This window comes from Lagopus muta, chromosome 10 (genome assembly GCF_023343835.1).
Source record: "Lagopus muta isolate bLagMut1 chromosome 10, bLagMut1 primary, whole genome shotgun sequence".
Taxonomy (NCBI): domain Eukaryota; kingdom Metazoa; phylum Chordata; class Aves; order Galliformes; family Phasianidae; genus Lagopus; species Lagopus muta.
Genome location: NC_064442.1, coordinates 16,606,813 through 16,632,878, shown reverse-complemented (window position 1 = coordinate 16,632,878; position 26,066 = coordinate 16,606,813). Strand labels below are relative to the sequence as shown.

General features: G+C 40.1%; 2 protein-coding genes across 6 annotated transcripts in view; one reads left to right on the top strand and one right to left on the bottom strand.

Annotated features, from left to right (window-relative positions):
* The window catches only part of ACSBG1 (acyl-CoA synthetase bubblegum family member 1), a 32,895-nt gene extending 19,679 nt beyond the window's left edge, over positions 1–13,216 (top strand). For 4 of the 5 annotated variants that reach the window (XM_048955667.1, XM_048955664.1, XM_048955666.1 and 1 more), the window contains 10 exons: positions 109–229; positions 688–768; positions 3,476–3,625; positions 5,424–5,600; positions 6,164–6,345; positions 7,157–7,390; positions 7,823–8,040; positions 10,677–10,816; positions 11,402–11,648; positions 12,681–13,216. In XM_048955667.1, coding sequence (XP_048811624.1) covers positions 109–229; positions 688–768; positions 3,476–3,625; positions 5,424–5,600; positions 6,164–6,345; positions 7,157–7,390; positions 7,823–8,040; positions 10,677–10,816; positions 11,402–11,648; positions 12,681–12,757 — 1,627 coding nt within the window. In that variant the 3' untranslated portion in view covers positions 12,758–13,216. The remainder of the gene's footprint in view (positions 1–108; positions 230–687; positions 769–3,475; positions 3,626–5,423; positions 5,601–6,163; positions 6,346–7,156; positions 7,391–7,822; positions 8,041–10,676; positions 10,817–11,401; positions 11,649–12,680) is intronic. The other variant, XM_048955665.1, reaches the window with a different exon arrangement.
* A 598-nt stretch (positions 13,217–13,814) lies between these two features.
* IDH3A (isocitrate dehydrogenase (NAD(+)) 3 catalytic subunit alpha) lies at positions 13,815–26,041 on the bottom strand. The gene is made up of 11 exons (XM_048955671.1): positions 25,893–26,041; positions 24,734–24,796; positions 23,099–23,182; positions 21,705–21,819; positions 20,989–21,176; positions 20,579–20,712; positions 19,893–19,995; positions 19,749–19,813; positions 17,975–18,059; positions 17,346–17,498; positions 13,815–15,444 (listed from the first exon to the last, which is right to left on the bottom strand). The coding sequence occupies exons 1-11, from the start codon at positions 25,917–25,919 to the stop codon at positions 15,361–15,363; spliced, it is 1,101 nt and encodes a 366-aa protein (XP_048811628.1). The 5' UTR covers positions 25,920–26,041; the 3' UTR covers positions 13,815–15,360.
* Between the last annotated feature and the right edge of the window lie 25 nt (positions 26,042–26,066).

Genomic DNA, 26,066 nt, shown 5'->3' with positions numbered 1-26,066 from the left:
TATCTTATTATTTGCTTTCTGCATATTATATACATCTATGTGTGTGTGCATATAAATATAAATGTTTCAATATATGCATAAATATATATATACAAATTTTGGACCCAGAGGAATTGTCACAGGAATATACACAACCAATTCTCCAGAGGCCTGCCACTACATTGCTTATGACAGCAAAACCAACATCATGGTTGTGGAAAATCGGAAACAACTGGACAAGATAATGCAGGTATGAGGAGGCAAAGCAGTTACTTATAAACTGTATTTTCCACCCTTCTTGATGCTGTATTGTTCCCAAATCCCGTATTTGCTACCTGTATCATGGAACCTTTCATGGCAGAATAAGTTCAGAAGTCTGGCATCTGGCATGGGTAACCACAGCAGCAATGGTCAGCTTTCAGCTTGACCTTGTCCATACCTTGATATGTACAAGAGAGCATGCTGAAGAGCCATTTTGGTGTAATTAATAGTTAAATCTTCTGGCTGAGAACAGTCGAAAGAGCAGACTGTGTATCTTAGCATCTTTTTTTAAATGAGATGGTTATGAATTAGGGGGAAATACTTGGCAGAGGAGGGAAGTGGGAGGTTTCTTCTGTCAGCCCAATTACTGTTTTGGCAGTACTTCAGTGGGGAAAAACACAAGATATGAATAACAAATTATAATAATTATTTAAAAAAATCTAACAGATCTGGAATCGTTTGCCACACTTGAAAGCTGTTGTGCTATACAAGGATTCAGTTTTGGAGAGACACCCAAATTTGTATACGGTATGTGAGCGCTGGAACAGTTATTATTCTTAAGGTATTAATTAGTTGATGAATTTTAATTATCTTTGATCTGTGGAATGTCTGCCATTCAGAATGCATTGCTGTCTTCCAGCAAATGTATTCAGAAGCTTCATGAATGTATTCTGTTTAGCTTACATGTAACTTGATGTTTGATGCTTGACATTTAAAGTGAGAGCTACCTTGCTTAGTTATCTTTTGTGTTAATGTTGGTTTGTTTGTTGTTGTTTGTTTTTCAGTTTTGATTAACAGAACACCTGTAAGTTTCTCAGGTGAGAAAGTGAGCTCTTACCATTTAAAAAATGTGGTCTGCCAGCTCTAATTAAATCTGAATTGTGGGTAGTTGCACTGGATGCACGAACATGATAATGCCTGTACTTTTACAGATGATATTTACATCTCATTTGCACCAAACTTCTGGTGTCAGGCAACACGTGAAGAGAATGGACTACAGGCTACGTAAAGAAGGGTGCATTTTCTTAGCATGTGCAGAATCTTCAGCTCACATGGCAAGAATAAAGCAGTAAAGGGGGCAAACTCAGGATCAGAAAATTGAGTAGAAGTTTAGCCTTTAACCTAAGCAGAAAATACCTTTATAAAAATATTTTTAGTGTATTTTGAAAATGTAATTGAAAACATTTATGTAAGAATACAAAAACCTCCTTTTTAAGTGCACTACAGATTATCAGAATCCAGTCTGAAAAATGTCGTAGCAGCATCAAACTACTTACATTATCTCATAGCATGTTGTTTATAATCCACAATGTTACAGTACTGTACATACTGATATGGAATACTTTTACGTTTAGTACAAGAAAAACGGAAGAAGATATTGCTGCTTATATTTCCTAGTGAAAGGAGTAAGGGCTGGCAGATAATTCTGGAGCAGCACTTGCTGAAACCTCCACGCTTGAGATTTTTGGAAGAGAGAATTAACGCATGGTTTATTCTGTTACTGAAAGATACATTTGAAATCAACCCTGTTCAGGTGTGTTGGACATATATTCTCCACAGAAAGGGGTAGCTGTGAAGAAGTCTGACAGTTGCCATAGTTTATATTGTGCAAAGGAGAAACTGGCAGAAATGATTATTTATCATCGTTGATCTAAGGTACCTAAGCCACATGACATGTGATAAAAGGGACTGCCGTTTGACAGCTGAGATGTAATGAGCAATTGCTGCAGTAAGGACAGAGGTGTAGTTCTCTTCTTAGCATGTGTTTCCAGAAGGCAGACATGGTCAGTAGCGTTTGTGGCTGCTTGTACCTTTTGTAGTCTGAAACAGGAGCGCTCACTGTTGCAGGTACTGTTCCATAAACAAAGCCTAGGCAACAGATATACAGTGATTAACACATCCTGGTATGACAAGACAGTAAGGTCAGGAAAGTAGGAGCAACTGTTAAGTCACGTAGAAACAGTTACACCCTTGACAACACCAAACTTTCCAGAAGCTAGTTAAATAAACAGAGTATTCTGTGGGAAGAGATAATGTGTGATGAGTCCTTCCCTTACTGTGGAGCTGTGCTTTGTACTTACTCTCTTCCCGGATAACTGATTTGGTAGAAGAAAGTATAAAACTTGGGACTGGTGGTTAGCAGCATCCTAGGACAGCACTGATACCCCAGAAGAGGAAGTCTAGGTGCCACAGAAGGAAGTTACTGCAACCTTAGTAGCACACTGCCAATGGCAAGGAGAGGTTTGACAGAAAGAATGAACTCCCCCTCAGGCAAAGGGGGAGATCTTGCTCTCTGCTGTCCTTCACGTCACCCCCTGTACAACTTCATGATCCTAGATATGACCTCTAAGAAATTGTGAAGAATGGGGATGCTGCTCTGTCTTGCTCTTGGATAACATAGTTCTGTAGCACTGTTTGAATCACCTGATCTCGATGGGAAACTGACCTTCTGTAACTGACTTCCTCAATTTTTAATATACACTAGTTTTCAGTTAGCACGGAGATCAACAGTATAACTAGCAGGATATTAGGTACACATGGCAGATGTGTCCTAGAACAACCAATGAAACAACTAATGAAGTGTAGAGGATAAAGCTCATCATGCTTCTCAGACCACTTTGTGCTGCACAAAAGTCCAACATCATGAAAGGTTTAGTTCATTCCAGACTGAAGCAATTTTGAATGGAAGCTGTGATCAGCATCATATGTTCTGTTTGCTGTTAAACAGCAGGGAATTGGGGTAAGCATTCATACATCTAGATGATGCTTTTGCCCAGAAGCTTTCATTCTTTTACTATATTTATGTAATGGACAGGGAATTATAAGTGGAATGTTGTAAGTGTGCTTCTAAAAACATAGACCCAGATTCCTTTGGATAAGTCATTATTGTTCTAGGTGTGAGACAGTCACATAATTGTATTCTCTATGACTTCTACCTAGTATGCATCTTGGCTGAGGGAATAGTAATACAGTTTCTTTTGGAGATGATGAAAAGACTCATGGCAGCATAATTTCAGATAGTCTGTGTGCAGATTGCACATAAAGTTATACAGTATTCTTATTGAGTTCTTAACACAGGCAGCTTCTGGGGAAACTTGCCTTGGAATTGTGTTCAGAGAAAGACATTGAACTTTTCTGTTTGCTTGTTTGTTTCTTTCAGACAAATTCAGTAACTTCATGTTTTTGACTTGCAAGGAGTCTTATGATATCCTGTATTTTCTGTTGCATGTTCTAGATGGAAGAGTTTCTGAAGCTGGGAGATGACATATCTGATGCTACTTTAGATGACATTATTAACTCCCAAAAGCCAAATCAATGCTGCGTGCTAATATATACATCAGGAACAACTGGGAAGCCAAAAGGAGCTATGCTGAGTCATGACAATGTATGTACTTCAGACTTTTCCTTGAGCACAAAAAATAGCGAAATAAGAGGATACATGTTCTTGTGTTTTGAAAAGACTGCTACATAGCAGAAGACTTTCAGAGGTCTGGTTTTGCAACACAGATAGTGTATTACAAAGCAACACTGAAAATGCAGTCAGCTGGTTTTGATAATGTATAAGCATGGTGAGAAATGAAACTCCATTCTAAGTAACACTTCACAAGTTTGAGTGTAGTTTATTATGAATAACATTTTGTTATTCACTGTCACTTCTCTTAAAAGAATGCAGAAGCGATTACAGGTACGAGCAATTCACTCCTGTGTATGTAATCAGCACAGAAATATCTTGAAGGAGAACATGGTGGACTTGATAGACAAAAAGTCCGACCTGGTATTGCAAATTCTACGCTCTTCTGTCTCAAAAGAGTCTGGTGTCATTTCCATGTTAGCTGCCAAACTATTCCTGGCTGATGATCACAAACAGGCTATTTTTATGTTGACCAACAGTGGAAAACATGCCTTGCCTGTATCTGCTGCTGCCTTCTTTAGTCAAAAGAAGTGTGCCACTGTCCATCTGTAAAAACCTGTGCTGAGTCGGTCACAGGCACTCATGTGGATCTGTTATGAGCGTGCCTGTGTGCTGTGAGGCTTTGGAGGATAAAGAGGATGAGCAATCCGTACAGACACGTTTCAAGGACATTCCTCTCTGCCTACTTTAAGTCTCTGATAGCTGCTTGACCAATGCTGCCACCTAAATTTGGAGTGGCCTGTCCTGACAGCATGCTGCTCACTAAAAGCGTTTCTTGAGAATCTCTATGTTTGTTTGTTTGTTTATTTTTTAGGCAAAACATACTCTCAAGGTAACCTTCACATTTGTTTTGAAGAAAAGAATATACTGTGATAGCGAGTATTGCATGTGATTTGTATTTTTTTCCCTATCAAGTTGAAATAATTTCCTTTCGAGCATCCTAACCTAGCTAGTTTAGATTAATTAGGCTCCTGTAAGGAAGCTGTTTCCTTCTTTCTGTCATGGACATATGTTCTTTTCCTCACATCCACACATCTGTGTGGGTCTTGAATGCAGTACATTCTGATAACAAATATTGCATCCTTCAACTGCATCTTAGATAAAATAAGAATCAGAAAGAAGAGGGGGAAAGACCATACAGTTTCACTAAGAAGTCAAGCAGGAAATCTTCAGCATTATTCACACATGTGCTTCTGCTTGTATGTGTGGGGGAGGCCCTCTATGAACCATTGCAGTGAATCTTCTGGAGGAGCAGGATACTGCTGCTATCATCCTCGTTTGTGCTTAGTTGTGCTTTGACGAGTATGAGACAATTAGCTTGTTGCAGTTACTTCACTATCCTGCGAGCTCATTGATCACCGAGTAAAGATTGTTATTTATCAGGTGGGCATTTAGATGCAAGCCAGTGAGAAGTGCCAGTGTGATAGGAAGTGTGCACAGGAGGGAAAGCTGCAGAAAGCTGATCACTTTTTCTCCTTATCCATCTAGGCTGTGGCTGCCTTCCTAACTGCAGTACTGGGGTGTGGGGAGTTGGTAGTGTTCATAAGCCAGTCAAGCACATTTACTTTGTTATGTGCAAACCTTTGTTGCTATTAGATGAGTTCATGTTGCTTTTTGAGTGGCACCAGAGAAATAACAACCTGGTGTGTTGTCAAAGATTGCAATGTCTTCAAGTTCTGTGAGCAGATTCTTCACAGTTTTATTAGTGTATCATGAAGATCCTTAGTTTGTGTTAAAAGGAAAAAATGTGTTCTATTTTTTCTTCAAATAGATAACGTGGACGTCAGCACATTGCAGCAGAGCAGGAGATATGCAACCCGCAGAGGTCCAACAGGAGTCCATAGTCAGTTATCTTCCACTCAGCCACATAGCTGCACAAATATACGACCTGTGGACTGGAATCAAATGGGGAGAGCAAGTTTATTTTGCTGAGCCAGATGCTCTGAAGGTATCTGCCTTGCACTGCACCTGATTAAGATTGCACTTTTCAATCTAGGAAATGAAATGAAAAAAGAAGGAGGAAATGTGATCTTAGAAGAGGCACAGAAGATGAAGATCGAGAGTCTTGAGAGTCCAGAATTTTAGGAATTACAGAAAAATAAAATCCATTAGACTCATGATCCAGTGCTCTAAACTCCATTTACTTCTGTGGTGAAATTGCACAGAAGGAGTCTCTTTCTGCAGTTAGGAGTGTGTCTGGAATTGGTCCTTTGCCTGTCCCCACAGAAAACTCATAACTGATACAACAGAGCTTGAGAAGAAGTCAGTTCCAGTATTTTCCCAATTAAACAGCTAACTTAATTTATGCTCACAGTATTCTGAATGTGTGCATAGAATTTGTAGTCTAGATCAATAAGCTTCTATTTTAGGCAGACAAATGTGGCTTTACTGTGAAAGAAGCGTAAGCAATTTTCTGGGGGAAATGTAGAGAGAATGCAGGCTGCATTACCAAACCTCTTCAGCGATGTGGGCCTTCTGCAATGTTTTGAAATGATTTGATGATCTTGACAGGGCAGTTTAATCAACACACTAAAAGAAGTGCAACCAACATCTCACATGGGAGTTCCCAGAGTATGGGAGAAAATCATGGAGAAATTAAAGGATGCTTCTGCTCAGTCAGGATTTGTGAAGAAGAAAATGCTGTCGTGGGCTATGTCAGTGAGCTTAGAGAGAAACCTGAACTGCTCAAGCAGGTATGTATTGTCATGAGAGAGGTCTCCAGCATCCTGGAGTACAAGAAAGTAGCTTGTCTGTTTGTCATAAGCTCTTAAGCATCAATGATACTCTCTACATATAAATAAGTAATATTTGACTTAGCAAGAGAGCAAATACAATGTAAGAGGGAAGGTGTAGCTGTCAATTACTGGAGGATAATCATAAAACCAACCTCCATCTTCCCTGAGAATGCATTGCCTAACTTTCTGCCTTCTGGGAATTGAACTGGTTGGTTTTCAGCTGGGAGAAGTCCTGGCTGCTTACTGGTTTAGGTAAAGGGCAAGAATTTGAGTGAACTGTGTGAAAAAGGGGAAAATCTTAATTCACAATTCTTTCCTGTTCTGAAGTTCTTAAGATGGGACACAGTGAAGTATGAAATGGCTTACAGAACATGCGATTCTCAAACATGCGGTGCATCGATGGCAATTTGCTTGTCTGATCTTTCAGCTTTTTGAAAGAGCCTTGCAGATTTCTGATTTTACTGGTATTGGTTCTCAGAGATTATTTTAACTGATGAAGAATCAGGAGGACAAAAGTATTGTCTTATGCAATATGGTTTTGTAGATGCATTCTGAATTAGCAGTATTCAGGAGCTGTAAGAGTTGGTGCTCACTTGCAATGAAAGACACTGAATAAATGAAGAATGAATTATTACTGATGTGAATCTGTCAACTTCCACGCACTAATGACAAATACATATCTAAAAAAGCCCTGTTTCTGATTTTGTCTTGCTAACTATATGACTTCATCCAACTTACTGTCTCTTCCTGTTTCTTGTTTTCTACTCAGCAGTGACTTGAAACAGTTTTGGACAAGGCTAGCAGACTACTTGGTGCTTGCTAAAATACGCAGTGCACTGGGTTTTTCTAGCTGTCAGAAGCACTTCTGTGGTGCTGCTCCTCTCAATACAGAAACGCTGTATTTTTTCTTGGGTCTGAACATCACCCTGTATGAAGCCTATGGCATGAGTGAGACCACAGGCCCACACTGCCTCTCAGGGCCGTATAACTACAGGCAGCACAGGTAACTTTTCAGTTATTGTATTTCATTATATTTATGAGAAGTGTACAACTGAGTTCAGCAAAGATGTTACCACTTTGAGGTCAGAAACTGAACGCATTGCCTCCATAGCATGCCAAGTCAGGAGCACTGAAAATGATCTACAGCATTCTCTGCAGAACAGTTACTAAGTGGGATGTGGAGTGTAGCTCTGACCTATGGTAGGATAACTTTCAAAACAAAACCTCTAAGATACAGAGAGGAAAAGAGCAGGAAGGATGAGCAAGATACACAGCTATTGTGTTAGCCCCAGTAAGTTCATTCCTTTCAAACAGTTACAGCAGGGTGTTACTATTGCTTACATTTTGATAGGACCACGGGGTTGGCATTGTAGATGTCCTATCAATATAAAGTATTTCAGTGCTCCTTGTGTGTTTTCTTGCTTTTCCCCAAAAGCTGTGGTAAACCAGTACCTGGCTGCAGAGTGAAATTAGTGAATGAAGATACAGAAGGCAATGGAGAAATCTGTTTCTGGGGAAGGACTGTTTTCATGGGTTATTTAAACATGGAAGACAAAACAAAAGAAGCCTTTGATGAGGATGGGTGGCTGCATTCTGGAGATTTAGGAAAACTAGACAAGGATGGCTTTCTCTATGTCACTGGAAGAATTAAAGGTAATGAGGAAAATCTTGCATCACATTTATAATAACTATCCAGCACTGTTCAGTTATATATCAGATGTGGCTTGTCTCATTTAGTGACTGTCTTTTAATCACAGCTGCATTAATCTAACAGAAAGGAAAATAAGCTTTCTGATGAGGAGACCATGGTGTTCCCCATTCAGGAAAGGTTTCCTTCTAGTTTTTAACAGGTGCAGATACCTCAGTTTCTACAGTGAGGCTGTCCATCTCCCAGACCTTGTTATTATTAATCACAAATAATATAAAATCACAATGCAGGTTTAGTGTGTCTTCTTTGATTCTAATGATCCTCTAAGCTGTCCAGTCTCCTTCTGGATCTTGCTCAGTTGTCTTAATTGCACACTAGAATGTTTAGTTGTTAACAGCAGGCAACTCTATTATGTAACAGTTATTGCTGTAGGTCAGAGCTAGATTCCTCTGCTTTTTGTGATACATTTACAGAGAATAGTATTGAAATTTGAAAGCACAGGACAATAAACCTAGGTGCTCTTACAGTGCATAGCTTGAAGTCTCACATGAATAAAACTGGTCATTGGTTACTGAAGTACTTTCTCAAAATACGTGCTCATAGTCTGATTTGTCAGATGTGTAAACTTGAGATCTAAAAACTGAGTGACTATCATCATAGAATGTATGATGAATCATTAAGGGGATGACATGAGTGAATTAATTTGTCAGAGAGTAACATGGTGTTCTATTAGGCACCAGGACTTAAGTAGGTACTATTAATAGGCTGCACCAGATACAGTTACTTTGATTCCTAGTTTGCTTTCTTATCTGATTCAATTTTGCTTAGTTTAGTGGTTAGCACCTTCTAGTCTCCTGCCCTAATGTTTGTGTTGCACTCACATCTTCCTTCACTGCTGAACTAACAACTGTTGCTCTACTTTCAGGTTAGGAAGACTGAGATAAAAGAACCACCTGTGCAGTTTACTTTTAGTTTTAATGTCTAACTAAGGTAAATGCAATAGAAGATAGTAAAGGAGCTTCTCTTCTAGTAACTGAAACAGGACTTCCTCCTTTAATTCCTTTGGTCTTACAAGTTTTATGATTTGTTATATTGAGCATGAAACCATAGAAACTGCTTTTTGGTATCTGAGATCCAGAGAAGCTGCGAAGCACAAAGATACTGCTAGAGAAGCCCAGATAGGGACTATCTGTAGGCATGTGCAAGAAGTTGTTACAGTGATTACAGTTCTGTTGTCAGCTGTGACAAAGCTGACATTTCAGACTGAAAAATAAAATTTCCTGGAGCTTGTGAGAAGATCTAGGACAAAAAATTGGAGTAAGACAAAAGGAGAGGAAAATAAAGAAAAAGATCTCTGTAGTTTAGGTACACAATAACTTTGCTGTATTTCTGTGGTGTGACAGAAGTCTTTTACTCTAGAAACACTATGCATGCTTCCTCTGATGCATGCACTATGTTAACTAGGGAGAGAAATAACATTCATAACTGTGAAATGAATGGCTACTCCATACCAGAATGCTGAGTGTAGACTGGAAGTTATTTCTCATAGTTGCTCTTTATGGAGCAGTAGAGGTGTTAAGGACTAAATGTGTGAGTGCTGAAAGTGTGCCATATTTCCTTGATTACATCTACATTCTTTTACACTGACAAGGGAACCAAGAGGAACCAACCCATTCCTTAATGTATGCAGTAAGATGGATTATTCCACACAGGACTGGTCTGCCAGTGCTCTGCATTATTTCTTGAAGCATGTTGCTGAACTGCTGCCAAGACCATTATTTGAGGGCAGTGAGAAGCCACCAGTGCAATGAAAACAGAATTGCAATTTGCTTAGATAATTCTCAATTTCACAATGGCTTCAATGATTACACATATTATACTTCAGAATTAATGCATTCAAAAAGAGCTGAATATTCCCTTATCAGTAAAGTTAGTGCCTCTATTGTTTACAGACCTTAAAAATATTAAGTTGTCAGTCTGTCATTAAATGCAAGTCATGTCAAAAGTAGGGCAGGAATGACTGCTTCCATCCTGAACTGTCTCTAAAATCTCACCTATCCCTCATCATGCTCCTCTTCTTTCTGCATTGCTTCTGTGCAGCTTTCCTACACTATTAACTTGTTTTTGTCTGACCCCTCTTGGTGGCTCAGAGAATTAGCTTTGATCACGATGTTAACCATGAACTGCTTTTGGTGAGTTAATGGTGAATTAGAGAGCGAATCCTATGTTAGTCTGGAAGAAATGATTGTTCAAAAAAAAAAAAAGTCCACATTATACAACATGTTGCACGTATACATTGGATATTGCACTGCATATATATATATATATATATATGCCTGTTGTTAACCTGTTACTGGATTACACGGAAAACATGATGCTGTTTAAAACTCACACTGTGTGTATGTGGGGGTAAATGTGTTATATAGAGGGAAAAATGAACATTTAAGCAGATCCTTGGAAAGAATCAATATCTACAACAGTTATTTTGAAGACAATCAGACTAACAACTTGAAATAGGCTTGCTTCTCTTTGGAAAGTATTGTTCTGCGTATAAAAGTAAGAAAGGTAGAGCCATCCTGGAATTAGCCTGCTCTTTGAAATTAGATTTCAAGTAATAGCCTTTCTTTTTCTTTTGGTCTAGATTTGATTATTACAGCTGGAGGTGAAAATGTGCCTCCCGTTCCAATTGAAGATGCTGTTAAAAAAGAACTCCCAATTGTTAGTAACGCCATGGTGATTGGAGATAAAAAGAAATTTTTGTCCATGTTGCTGACCCTAAAGGTATAACAGTCTTAATACTGATTTCAGTGAAACTACACACCTGTACCCTAACAAAATAAGAAGGATTCCAAACTGTTAGAAGGAAGGCCAAGAATTAAATGGGAAGGCTTTATTTCAACAAAGCAATGTATGGCAACTACAGGTCAAATTGTGACGGTCTGATCTTGTTATGGTTAGGTGATTGGCTACACGTTTTATATTTAAAAGTTCTAACTTCAAACAATGCTTCTGATTGAAGTTATTTACATTATATCATGGTAATTCAATGTCCCCCTACAACAATGGACTAATTTGGAAAAGTTGGTAGAAATTTAAGGTTGCTGGACGGACTTTAATTGATGTGGTTTTGGTCTGTTCACATTACCTGCATATAAGCCAGAAATTTTTGTGTTTGGTAGCTGTATAGAAAAAAAGCTGAGTACTGATATCTCTAGAGATTCCTGCTTTTTCAGGCTTAAGGAATGTTTGGGTATTAATGCTGGGCTGCTTTTATTGTTACCCCAGGGAGAACCTTATCAAGTGTAGTCATTTGATAATGCCTTGTAGGAGTAAGAATTTGATGATTATCTTCATCTGATATTTTAGTGCATCCTGGACCCAGACACATCGGATCCCACTGACATCCTCACTGAACAAGCCAGAGATTTCTGCCAAAAGATTGGCAGTAAAGCCACTACAGTATCAGAGATTGTAGCGACAAGGGATCAGGCGATCTACCAGGCCATTCAGGAGGGAATCAACAAAGTCAACATGAATGCCACTAATAGGGTTCATTGCATTCAAAAATGGATAGTGCTGCCAAGAGACTTCTCTATTTCTGGGGGAGAACTAGGTAAGACTTGCTGCTTTTTTTTTTTTTTTTTTTGAAGCAGTCTTGCAGTATCTAAGAGGGGGCTAAAAGAAAGAAGGGGACAGACTCTTTAGCAAGGGCTGTTGTGACAGTTCAATGGAAATAGTTTCAATCTAAAGGAGGGGAGAGTTAGGTTGGATGTAAGGAAGTTTTTTACAATAAGGGTGGTGAGGCTCAGGCATAGGTTGCCCACAAAGCTGGTGGATACTCTGTCCATTACCCAAGGTCAGGCTGTGGGGCTCTGAGCACTGTTAGAGCTGTGAGTGTCCCTGTTCACTGCAGGGAAGTCAGATGAGATGGCCTTTAAGGGTCCCTTCTGACTCAAATGATTCTGTGATTTATACTAAAGGTGTACACACAGTAGAGGGGCTGCCGATTCCTAAGTATCCAAATACAGTTCTGTTTGTCAAATTCTGTATATGATCATTGGATTGAAGGAAGAAAAATTAAGCAGTGTTTACAGAATACAAAATCTGGAGTTTTTGCTATGCACACATGTAGAAATATGTGGTCATTTAAGTGAGTACAGCACTGTAGCTAAGTTTGAGATTGCTTTGGGTAATTATGCAATTCTAATTATTTTTTATGCATTAAAGTCTCAATAACTTCCAGTAATAATTCTGAAAAGTGATCATTATCAGCATTAAAAAAAAGAGGACTAAATGAAAGATTGACAGCAGAGCCCAAAGCCATGTTATCTGCCTCTGTGAGTAAATTGGGAATTTACCCAAATTGGGAACAAAGTTTCAAAACCACTAGTCTTTTAATAGGAAAAAAATAAAAACAGTAATAGTTAAGAATCACCTGCTTATTTAGCTGCTTTTGAAGTGCTAACGATTACACAAAGGCAGCCATGTGCCACAACTGCTGCTCACTTTTGGCAGAGGTCTAAACTAATGAAGTAGGTGTTCTTCCAAACAAAGGCTCTGTAGCAGAAAATCCAAAACCAAAGCTTAAACAGGGTAGGAATTCTTGTTTCTATTTCTGCTTTTATGATGAACTCCTTCTCTCAAGGTCCCACCATGAAGTTAAAACGGCTCACTGTGCTTAAGAAATACAAAAATGAAGTGGACTCCTTCTATGAAGAGTAAGAAGCCTTTCATCGGAGCATTAAGAAAGATTTGTAAGCTACAGGAAGTATTTCCTAATCAAAATCATTAAGGAAAACTAATGCTTGTTCTTATTTTGCAGTCATGCACTAGAAAGCTGCTATGTTAATTTAGTTATTCCCAGTACTCACCTGATAGTTTGTCCTGTTCTGTACAGCGTGCCCATTCTATAATATGTATTTTACATTATGCCCTAAATGAGCAAGATTAATGATATCCTCATAGGTTGTGTGAAGTGAGTATATGTTCTCTAGACTGAAACAGAAAAAACAGTGATCTGCCCTTATAATTTTTTTGTTCTGCAGGAGGTTGCCTGGAGCTTATGTGGTAAATGAGTAGTTAGCAGTACCTGTTTAGTAAAATTGTTCTACCACTCTGGATATAAAGCTGATTAGTTTTTAAAATAACAATAATAAAAAATCCAAGGCCTGTTTTCTTTCATCCTAGGGAAAAGTGTATTTCTGTTCACTAGCTCCGCATTTTGTAACCCTCTTCCACTTCTATACCAGCTAGACTTTTCTAAAAGCAGCAGGTCATCATTTCTTAAATCCATGTTGAAATAAGCGTTATTATTTCTTCTAAAACCAACACTCAAAGTTGGGAAAACAATTCCTGAAAATGGAAAGATACAAAGTAGGTAATATGGGAGCTCTCACCTCAAAGCACAATTAACACATTTTAAATGAGAGTATTGCAACTCTACTTTCATGTTTCAATACTGATCTTGTTCTAATGCTGACAAATGGGAGCATTTCTTCTTTCCCTTAGAAAATATAAATTGTTATATGAAGGGTTAAAAGGGCTGCTGATAGATCAGTCAGTGGTGGCAGAGAGTTATAATGGATAACAGCTAGGGAGTCTGCAGCCATCTTTCTTGATTTAAAACCAGCTAACCATGCAGAGCAGAATATTGTTTCAATGGAAGTTTCACAATCAGTCTTAAACATCCTATAAACTTCAGAGTTTGTTGCAAGTGTCAGCAATCAGCTTAATGCATCAGACAAAGTAGGAGCCTGGGATTATCAAGACAACAAGCAGCAGGACTTCAAAAAGTTTATTTTTTCCCCATTTTGTGCGTAATGGTACTGCAAAAGGTCTTAAGATTAATCTAGAGGAAACAAGGAAGCAGCAGCTTGTAAAACACAAGGAAATGATACCCTATTCACCAAAAGCAGAGAGCACAAGAAATAAAGCTTACTGTCCCCCCTCCAACAGGTTGTTAGGCTGTACAAAAAAGCTGGGTTGCTTACTTCATAGAGTTCTGCTAGAAGACATTATTCAAAATAGTTTTGATTCTGAAATAACCAGCCTGAACAGCCTCACTAGGAAGTAACCCAGAGGTGTAATACCCATAAATACAGTCCAGCTTTAAGACACCTGGCTCTGGCAGTAGGTATAAACTTGTGTTAGCCACAAGTTTTACAAACGTGCATTTTCTTGAAGGATATGCTAAAAGGAGCATACCCTTAAGAAATCCAGGTCAGAATGGCTCACGATTACCTGTATGTGATGAAGAAGGGAGGGGGAAAAAAAAGAGATGCTTTGGTGCTTACTAAGCTTAGGAAGCAGGAGAAGAAAAGGTCTCTGATCCTTGAATAGGGATGAAATGTATTTCTGGAACGTAGGCACCCAGAGCCAGACCTTCAATCTGTCTTCATTCCATTAGGACTAGTCTTTTACATTCAGAGTTTATAGAATAGAATCAGTGAGACACACTGAGCAGGCTTCATAAAAACAAAGTATAACACAAAAAGCAATCCAGCAGAAGCCATGAAATATTTTGTATAAACTGGTGAAGTTAATAACTTCCCTTCATAATACAGAGCAGGAGTGAGTTTTTCTAATTTACTCTCGTTACAACTCTCTTGTGAATTAAGCTGTGTTTCAGAAAGGAAAACTTGTAAGAACTATTTTGATACAGATTTGAAAAATATCTTTGTTAATATCAGTTCTCACATCTAGGTGCTTTGATGTCTTTTTCTTTTTCCATATACATAAACAGATTAAATCTCTAAGATTTTGCATTTCTTTTTTGCATGCCCTTTGAAGGCAAAGCTGTATTTCATCAATCAACAGACACCTAGAAGTGTTCCTTCATTGCTTTTAACACAAAATTGCTATTGGAAATTAGTTTATACCCGTTTCTTTTTATAATGTTTGTCTTGTGCTCTTGTTAGGCCAAAAGCCTGTCCTTTAAATTTCAGTAAGACCAGTAACATAGCTCTAAGCATTAAGGTGCTGCAGCAATTCACTAGTTCTGGTTATGTTATATTCACATAATTTTTCTTTGTGAAAAATAAAAGCCATCTAGTTGAAACAGCAAATGGTACAGTTACAGTGGCAAAAAAATACTTCTCTTACATAAAAATGCTTACCAGGTAGAAATAAATAAGACAGAGCACTTAAAGTCCACTGAAAGCAGGCACAAGCGTCATCTGTAGCCATGGGGACTAAATTTATTAATGAAGAGGCCTTCCCTATAAAGTTTGCTTTATAGAGATGAGCAAAATATACGCATATACCAGGTTACATACTGTATGTTTGTGAGGCATCTTTTCAGAGTTAATACGGATCAAACGAGAAGTTTACTCTGCGTCCCGTACTCTGTTGCAGATCTCTTCTGTGAACTCTGAACACTTGGCATTACCTCCCAAGTCTTTTGTCAAAGCCTGAAGGAAGAACAAATGCTATCACTGTAATGTTTAATGGAGCCAGTTATACCTCTGCACAGTCCTATCATCTATGTTTTGTACTGGTATTGGGTATAGGTGAGAAGGAATACATCAAGTCTGGGTTTCTCTGCATTCTACATCGCCTTCATCAACAGCAACAATGCAAACTGAGGTGGGTAGGGAAAAATGAGTAGGAGCATTAAGCATTGTTATCTGAGCGTTCAGATCTCAGTGAGATTTATCTTTTAACTACCCACAGAAGTGAATTTGGACAAAGCTATCCAAAGTCCCTATGGCCATATCATAATGTACTTAAGAGATATGGACTTAAGTCTTCCCTAATAAGTCTGTCTTGTGGAAGTAAAATTCATACATGATGGCTCAGTACAATGTCAACTAATTAAGAGAATGTCATTCAGTAATGCTTTGGGTATGTGTTTTACAAAGGAAGCCCACAGAGGAAAAGCACACACACAGCTCTTGAAATGCTGTATGTTAACGGGTGTCCAAGGTTGCTTGGTTGAGTTAAGGGATTGAAAAACAGGTAGTTAAACTTTCTTTATTAAGGACAACTCCTCTCTGGCAGCATGGAGACAGTAAAATGAAAATAAATTGAAGTAGTCAGTGTTGTTTGCCCAAACTAGACAGATTAAAAAGTTTTGAGAGGTAATTTAAAAATTATTAGTGTTCCCCTTTTATCACATCCATGCAGATCTTAATTGAATGGTTTGGGGCAGGGACGAAGGAAAGAAAGGGCAAGCATGAAAGGCAATAAAGGTTACAATTTTAGGAACTTGGCATTTTGCTTTATGCTTTGCGTTATGCTTTTTTCAATTCGAAAAGATTCTCTCCCTTGTGAGCGTGTAATCACAACACAGCAACTAGTGAACAAGTAGCCATGTCACGCAACTTGTGCTGTTATCTTCTGTACAATTACTAACCTGCAGATGGAAGATTTCATTTCCAGAGCAGTAAATGGGAACTGTACAGAAGCATCTTTCTATTCATTTGTAAGTTTAGTGGTTTGTTTGTTTGTTTTTTAAACTGGCTTCTACAGCAGCAAGACAGCTGTAAGCAGACCACTTATGAAATAACGACAGTTTTTTGTTTAAGCAGGCTTGTTCTTTTTCATTGCAAAGCAGCTTTGTATGCCTGTGCCCCAGATAATCACAGCAGCTAAACGCTGATTTTCCTTAAGGGCAATCTTTGGAATCTTTCCCATTGTATTTTGGAAAGGTGCACCCAACTGCTTTAACTTCCAGCAGCAGCATTACACGCAGAAATTCAGGTCAGGTTTCAGAGCACAACTCCTTCCCCTGCACCAATACTATCTGAGTCTTGAATCTGCAGGCAGGTACACCTGCACAGAGAAGAAGTAATCACTGGATATCATCTTGCCCCTAACTTATTTTGTGATTAAAAAGGAGCTGAGGTAAATAGGAAGAAAGAGTAAAAGAAGTGACCTCAAAAACAGGAACAGAAGTATTAAGAGTCAGAATTGAGATGAGTGATTAAGCCTACATAAGGCAAATGACTGTCCTTTGCTCTAAGGTCTAGATTTAACTGTTAGTGCACCATAAACTTCACAAGGGAAATACCGCTATTTACTCAGATCTCTAATCCCTTTCATGGAAAACAGATTAGCAGTTCTAGCTTTTAGAGCTGCGGAAACTGAGGCAGGAGGAGAGCTACAGAGCATCCCTGTTGCTGAAGAGAGCAAACTTAATACCACCAGAGGTAACATAACAACAAGCACAGAACAGCAGCAGTACTGCTCATGTGATTCAGGCCAGCAAAGCAGGGCATCTTTTGTCTTAGCGTTAATGTTCCGAGTTAATTTTTGTTACACCAGGGTATCATTTGAATCAGTTTTATGTATTTGCATGCTCTTATATTACCTTTCCATCTTTAATTGTATTAAAGCAAGCTGTCTCAATTTTTGTGGCATGCTTGTGTAATCCCATATGACGCAGCATCATTACAGCACTCAGGAGAAGAGCAGTTGGATTTGCCAAGTCTTTTCCTGCAATATCAGGTGCTGTTCCATGAACCTAGAAAGAAAAGTGAATCTGTCTGTTACAAAGTTAATATGGCGATTAACAGAGGACATTTGAAACATAATCCTCACACACAAGCATGCTGAAATGGAACTTACTTCACAGGGACATGTTTAATGGAAAGAAAGATAGGAGAGAAAGAAGATAGGAGAGAGTGGAACAATTCAGTCCAAAGGCATTAGAAAAGGGGAACGAGTTCAGCTAGTGCCTCTTAAGTTCTATTTCATGAAGTGTTTAAGAAAGAGGGTGAAAGTGCCAATAAAAGCACGTGCTAAAACAGACATGTAACACATGCTCTATCCTTTTAGTAAAACTTCAAAATCTTAGCAGTAAAACATAGCTTTACAGAGAACCTACTTTTTAATATACCTACATTGTGCATCTTGGACAAGCTTTTAGATTCTCGAGTGGAGACAAAAGTAGTTATTACTACTACTTGATCAGTTTGAATCTTGAGTAAGAAGACTTACCGATTCAAAAATTGCAACTCCGTTAGCACCAATATTTCCACTTGGTGTTACTCCAAGACCACCAATCAATCCAGCACACAAGTCACTGGAAAAAAAAATCCTCATGTTTTTCCATGTAGTTGCCTCTCAGAGCTGTATTAAATTATCTTTGTTTCTCATTTTACTGCAACAGTAACCTACTCTAACTACCAACAAGAATAACACTGAGAAAGAACAGATGCTGTTAGCCACTTACACTGCTGGAACATCTGAGAATCTGCAGAACTACTAGCAAGAGCCATTTCAATAGAGAGAAATGAAAAGGAGATTCCGTACAGTATAGTAATTAAGAAACAGGCACAAGAGAAGTACAGAATACTTTAGAAGTGTCAGGAACTAGCCAAAGTTCAGACTGTATTTATATATACGTATATATATATATATAATATATATATATATATATTTATATATATATTAATATATATATGGAGTACCCTATATATATTTAAGTCTCATTTCCCTTTAAAAGGCCACACAACCCTTTTTGTATATAAAATCCTTCTAAAAATCATGGAAAAAATTTGCTCAGGTGAAAGAACTTCTGGTTAAGGTTAGTGTATGTAACTTAAAGGACACTCCAAGTGGCACAACACTGGCTTTACTCCTCTCTTTAGTGAACAGCCCATAAGTCATAATTCTGACATCAGTAGATGATCAGACATCAGGAATTTGCATTTGATTTCCTTGAAAATAAACATGGAGAAAGATAAATGAACTGTGCCCACAGTTTTCATACTGTCCTCTCAAAGCTGAAAGAACTGATAAAGCTCTCACATCTACATTTTTTAGCCTACCATTTCATTGTCTACAAGTCAGCTAACAGAGGACTAAAAAGCAGAAAGGAGGAGTTTGTGCGACAATCTTTTACATTAAATTGATCAGCTGTAGTTGTAATTGTTTGGGCAAGAAAATGGAGACTCTTAAACTTTTCACTTAAGATGCTCAGTGCTTTGGAGTAAAAATTCCTTCTGCATCTACTGAGGCTGAGAGACCTCCCTGGTGTTATGCTCACGTTGAACAAAACGCAGTGAGTGAGGTTCCCCAGTGACAAGGCTGCCCTTCTTCAAAAGACAACTCAAATTTATTGGAGCTTCCTTCAAGAATGAAAGCCTGCTGATGGACTCTGCCTTTAGGCCTTCGGGTTGACTGTAGCACTTTTATTTTCCAAATAGGAGATTTAATCCCAAGGTGAAAAAATATAATACAAAACCCAAACAATGGTAGGACATTGAGATGTTATACATTTCAGTCTTCAGAATCATTTCACTATATGGCTAGTTCACTCTAAACGTGGTGGTTCCACAGTCATCTTACTCTATTTCAGTGCTGTCAAGTGGCAAGTCTTTTTCCCCATTGTCAATCCAAGCAATCTGTATTACAACTGGAGCCATTAACTTCTTCACACTTCTGGAATGATTTATCCTCCACCCAGCCCTACTGGAATAACACTCATAGCCTCCATCAGCAAAAACTCCCTTTTACTACGAGGAATGTTCTCATCATAATTTCTCTCCCAACAACATACGGATAACTAGTATGGTAATACATTGTTTCTTGTCATTCTAAGAGTCTTATCATTCTAAGAGTCGAATACGTTGTTTCTTATCATTCTAAGAGTCTGATTTGTGTTTTAAGCTCTGGAGGGAGTTCGTCTGGCTAGCACGTAACCTGAATAACTGTCAGGAAACTAACAGTGTTGTACATGCTGGGCTAGTTAAAATTGAGATCTCCATACCTGAGGATGTCACCATACAAGTTAGGCATAACAAGCACATCAAATTGTGAAGGATCCTGAACCATCTAGAAAGAAGTATATTTTCATTAAGTTTAAGACTGTAAACTGAAAAAACAACCACAATTAAAACAAATAGATACTCACATTCAGACACACAGTATCCAGATACATTTCATTAAATTTAATATCTTTACAGTTTTCTGCTGCTTCCCTGCACTTTCTCAAGAAAAGCCCATCAGACATTCTCCTGCAATTAAGTGGAAGAATACTGCAGTTATTGTAAAGCAAGATATTCAGATAAAGAGAACTGCGTGCAACAGGATTAAATAGCAAAAAAATAGTAGACTGCAAAAACCTAATTACAACCATTAATCCTTTATGTAAGTATTTTAATAGAAAGTTATGTCTTTTAAATTTACCCCTAAGATGCTCCAGGAATTAATGCATGATGGTTAAACTGCTGCTCCCAACTGACTCCCTGGTTTACTGAAGTAAATTTACTGAGTTTATGCAGGGATGATGCAAACTATCACACACAGTGTGGGTTAGTTGCCAGTGAAGTGCTTTGGCAGCTGTAAAAGACATCAGCTATTTTTCCTGGGTTAAGATTATTTTTAAACTAAGAGTTTTTGGAAGAAAGTCACAGCACTAGCACAGAGTTAGTAAGAGAAGCGTTAGCACACAGTGACTGCAGCCCCGCCAAGACAAGGTCAGCGTTGTCCATGTTACTCCCATTAGCATTCACACATCAGACATCTGGAGAAAATTTAAAAGCAATTTATAATCAGAAGTATAGTACCACTTGTTCTTCAAAAGAAATGTCAACATACATAATGTTTGCCTTGTGCACAGCAGTAACATGGCTTCTGTGATTATTTCTAGCATACTCAAAAGCAAATTCTGCAATGCGCTTGCTAGCTTCCTCTGTGATTAGCTTGATGCTTTGCACAACGCCTTCAACAATCTGAAAGACAACAGTAGCATTACTAGTAGAAGTGGAAGTCTACTTGTGCAAATCAACAGTTTTGAACAATGTTCTGAACAACAGAATCACAGAATTCTGAGTGATGCAGTCTCCACAGCACACACTATAATATAGGACCTTTCCTGTGCGGAATGAACTTAAAATGCAACCAACAAAAAATCCCACTGCTCTGCCCCTCAATACCAAGCAACTGAGATGTTCTAACTTGTTGTTAACAAGACCCAGAAACTGCCAGAAACACTCCCAGCAACTTACCACGTGCTCAATTCCACTGTATTCACCCTCTGTGTTCTCTCGTATTGTGACAATATTTACGTCTGTGTAAGGGGTTTTGTAGCCCTCAATAGAGACACAGGGACGTACGTTTGCATAGAGGTCAAAGGTTTTACGCAGCAGCAGATTCATCGATGGATGTCCTGCAGCAATTGGGGTTTTTAAAGGACCTGAAGGGAAAAAAAAATAGAGATGATAAAACCCACGTCATAAATATCACAGTTGAAGCACCAGGTGGCGCTGTGAGAGAGGAACTGCAAATGCTTATGTAACCCCGACGGTAAATGCCACGGGAATTCTCCGTGCCCTCAGGAATACCACACAGTGATATTCATCAGCTGCTCCAGGGCCAAATCGTGGCCTTAATTCTACATGGAATGGGAGTTCATCAAAAACTGTTTTCAGTACAAACAACGTATGAGGATACCGTTCATTGGGAACTGAGCTATCACACACACTCTTGTGTATCAACTGCCTTGGAAAAGCATACTGTATCAAATCCAAAGCTGATATTTAGTAACATATTTCCTAAACATCAGTGACAGTTACAGCTTTGACACAAAGATGGCAGAAGATGACTTAATAGGCCGTCCTCCATAATTTGCCATCTTTTTGTGATACTGAGGAAGGACTTTGGATTCAAATCAAAGTCCCTGTAAAAAATGTTATTTAATGTCAATATATTAACCCCAATGTACCTTTTAATCCCATTTTGTTTTTATCCATGGATTCTTTGGCATCTGGAGGTATCATCCACTTTCCTCCTGGTCCTTGGATAGCTGTAACATTCCTTTCTTCCCACTGAATAGGAACCTAAACACATTTGCTCTGTGTTAACTTTAGTCTCATGACTTTTGCTCTCAGTTGTAACTCCTCTTTCACAAGAGATCAGGCTTGAGCCTTCTTAAACATCTTTCCTCTGATGAGTGACAGTAAGTATGAGATGCTTGAAGTTGAACATAAAGGTGACTTTTAAAATGTAAATAATTGAAAATGAAATGGTATGAGCAATATTATACCAGCACAAAGTTAAGCAGCACAAGACACTTCCCTAGCCATGACCTACAGACAGCATAAGGACTGTGTTTACACACTGCTTTCTTGCACCTGCTACAGCCATCACATTTCCTCCTGACAAGGGACACAAGACATTTAAAAACTGAACTCATTGAGAACTGATCTTCCAAACGGCAGTGCACAGCAGATCCACCTGTTATCTGAAAGGAAATCTACACACGTCCTGCAGTGCTTTCTGGATTTGCATTCACCACCCCTTGTCCATCAGGAAGAGCCACAATGAAAAGATTTAAGGCTGTTCATAAGCAAATGGAATGAGTCCAAGTGCAACGTAGTAGCAAAACACCCTATAAAACAAATCAGAGTAAGTACTGCAAACATACACTTCTGTGCAAAGGTTTTACCTCACTGCACCTCCTGCCTGTCTCCCCAGGGTCAGACAGAGCCATTACAAGGCTTCTCTTTGATTACATAGGAACTGCACCTTTTACAAATCTAAGTTGGACAGTTGTAAGATAAAATGAATATGCTTTGATACTGTTACTGAAGGGGAACAATTTGACAACAATTCTTCCTGAAGAACTACATTTTCTTCCAAGCAAACTGGACACATTCTTGTGAACTTCCTTGGATATGCTGAAACACAGTCCTCTTCGGACAGATGTAGTTTTCACATCACAGAGATGAACGTGGTACAACAGAATAATTGCCATTAGGTTTCTAACAATAAGGGAGTCCCCTTCACAGTGCTTGATCTGCACTGAGAAGTCACTGTAGATGAAAGAATATTTTCCTTTTGGTCACTCAGGATAGCTGTGTCAACAAGATGGCTCAGATGATACACTGAGTTGACATTTCCAGCACTTAAATGCAACATCTGCTCTCAACTCATTACTCCTCTCCAGCTAACAGTTTCAGACACTGCCGTGATATTGCAATCCTGTCTTTTAATATTGGAAGCTTCTGACTTTGTATTGCCAGAAAGTTTCAGCAGCTTAAAAATGACTCATAACTAGTTAACATTTGTTGTTGCACTTAAAGCTACAATGCTCACAGCAAGAGAAATGTGACTCACTTTGGCAGCATCAAAGATCTTCACGACAGCAGCAGAAATCTCAGGTCCTATGCCATCTCCTGGGATTAAAGTCACTGTTTGTACCTAAGTAAGGAAGCATCAGTAATAAAAGAAATGAAAGCTGTGTTCCACGTAGGAAACATTCTCATGTGTTGCAGGAACCAAGTAACTACTAGAAAAGAAAGTTTGAGTTACCAAAAATCACTATGAAGAGCAGCAGCAGTGGACAGAAGCAAGAGTGACCAGCTTGCTTTCAAAGGGAAGTGCAAACATTTTGAGACAACTGTCTAAAAATCTGCTTGCTATTTTTGTTTCAAAGCAATGTTTAACCTGAACAGCAGGTTCCTGCTCAGTGCTCCTTAAAACAAGCATCTCAGAATGTTTTCTTCGTGAAAAATAGAGAGGAGACAATACTACCTACTTACAGCTCTGTTTCCATACATTTCCTATATTAGCTGCATGCTGTGTAATACTGACCCACACTAAAAAAGATTTCATTTGTGAAAAGCTTAAAAAAACAACAACAAAAAAAAACAAGTCTATCTGAACTTCTCAAAAGGTTCTCAAAGAAATCTCAGGCCAATTTTTCATAATGTCTGATTCTTTTCTCTCTGTAACATTCTCAATCTTGTTTCTTTTATCATCCCCACATGAACTTAAACTGCACAGCCCAGGGTCACTGGACAGCAGGGGAAGGAAGCTGCCTGTTGTACAAAAACAGGCATACAGCACTATTTGCCAAACCCCAAGTGATGAGATGTGTGCCCAGCCTTCTCCCATGGGAATGCTCAGGATTTCAGTGTATCTTAACTGTTCTGTTTCCACTAATCAGAGTCAAAGAATTTTACTGTGCAAAGCTAAGGAAGCAGAGCTTCAGACAGAGATCACAGCTACTAAGCAAGCAGGCAGCCGATGGAATGCAAGATTGGTTCCTGCTCCACAGCACAGCAGGACTACACCTGCAGCAGAGAAGGTGTTCCACCTGATGCAGTAAAATGAGGTACAAGCAGATCAGGAGGAGCCTCGCCTACATCTTCTCATGCTGTGTAAGACACAACCTTCACTTCAGTTTCTCTCCGCTAGTAGTTTTACATAACTTAGAATTAAAAACCACAACTCTTCCTTAAGTCCTGCCTAAGGGTGCATGCAGCAGTGCATGCTTCCACCACTGCAGTTTTCAAGGCCACCTTCACTGAAGAAAGGCCTGCAGGGACCTCAGGCACACACAGTGCTAAAGCACCTACACCAGTGCTTGAAATACATTAAAGAGGGCCGTGAAAAGGCAGAACCATAGCTGTGAGATACTCTAAAAGCAGCAAGATTTAAAGTAAATATGCTAAAGTAAATATTGCTTAGCAGAATGCCTGCAAAAGAAAGAGGATGAGAAGCTTCTCAACAATCTCATTTGTCCATATTTGCCTATTTCAGAATGGGCAGAAGTTTCAGAAGCTTATGTCCGTGTTTTGTGACAAGTTGTCATTCCATGTCTGGTTTCCTTGTAAGCCTTTTTATTAGCAAAGTCATTAACCAGTGTAAATCCAGCTTGGCGTTAAAAGCATGAATGTTCACTTATTCAGGCCTTATCTTTTTCTTGAGAAACTTCTTAAAGGAAAAAAATATGACTAGCATACTCACAGCATTACTAAAACTTCTGGTCACCTGTTTTTGGTTTTTGAAAGCACCTAGCAGTCGAGAAACCTGCAGGAACATAAACCAAAAAGATGTTATCTTATTACACCAACGGATCTTCAAACAGTTCAACGCTGCAGCATTCACACTTTCAAAATGGTACCCCTTCAAATTTCCTGCTTTAAACCAGGATTAACACAAATTAAAATGAAACAGAGTAACTATGGCTTTGCCAAGCTGCTGGGGAGCTGCTGTGTGCACCTCCAGGGTATTCTTAGCACAAGGTGAGCAGAGGACAGCTGCTCCCTGGCCGGACTGCACGGCAGCCCCAGCAGCAACTCTGGCTGAGGAGAAAAGCAAGGTGAGATGTTTGTTCCCCTACCAGCTGCCCGGGCAGCACATCTGCACCTTCCAGGTCACGTTTCCAAAGCTGAGTCCCACCAGTGGAAGTTCTTCCATTGGAACCGGGGTGCACTTTGTTCTCGCCTTTATTTATGTCTGTACTGGGGCCGCAGTCCTCCGTGCACTCGGCAGGTTTTAAAAACCCAAGTGTACGAAAGGCAGAAGTCAGCACTGCAATGAGGAGCCCAGCCCGCACAGCGCCGCACAGAATGACCTCCCCTGCGCTCGGGGCGCCCCGCCATGCCAGGGAGCCCTCCGCAACCGCGGCGGCGATCTCCGCCTTTCAGCAGCGCACACCGTAAGCGGAGCTGTGGGCACCGACGGCTCCGGGCAGGAAGGACAGCTCGCCGCGTCCGCTCCGAGGAACGCCGCGATGGCAGAGCCGCGCACGGCTCCTCACCTCGCAAGGTCATCGGGCCGGAACCGCGGGCAGGGACCGCCAGCCGAGCGCGCTGCTGCGGCCCCGTGGGTGGCCGAGGCCTCCCCGAGCCGCTCGGGATCGGCGCGTCGCGAAGGCCCCGCGGCAGGCCCGGACGATCGGGTCTTCCCCTCGGAAGCTCCGCAACGACAGACAGACGGCGAATCCCGCCGCGAGAGGCACCGCCACGACGGGAGAGCCGCGGCCACTGCCGCGCCCCGCTCCGAGGCGGCCCTGAGCTCCGCACGCCGCACCGCGGCGCCAAGGTCACGCGCCCGGCGCGGCGCCCGGACCCCGCGAAGGAACGGCACCGCACCGCGCCGCACCGCGCTGCGCCGCACCTACCGCGGGCATCCACGCGGCCGCAGCCATGGTGTGCCCGGCGCTTCTTCGACCCCGCAACGTCCGCAGTCACCGACGGAGCGGAACCGGCGCCGAGCGGCCGCGCGCTACCGCCCCGCCCCCGGGAGGCGGCCGCTGCCGCGCCTCGCGCTGCGCTGACGGCTCCGCCCCGCGCTG

Bases quoted from the DNA above. Each gene is read 5' to 3' on its own strand.
- IDH3A (XM_048955671.1), bottom strand. From the start codon at position 25,919: ATGGCTGCGGCCGCGTGGATGCCCGCG. The intron at 21,177-21,704 runs GTACATTGGGGT...TTTTCCCTTCAG, and splicing joins AAACAAAATGGGATTAAAAG to GTCCTTTAAAAACCCCAATT. The intron at 19,814-19,892 runs GTGAGTATCTAT...ACTTCTTTCTAG, and splicing joins TGGATACTGTGTGTCTGAAT to ATGGTTCAGGATCCTTCACA.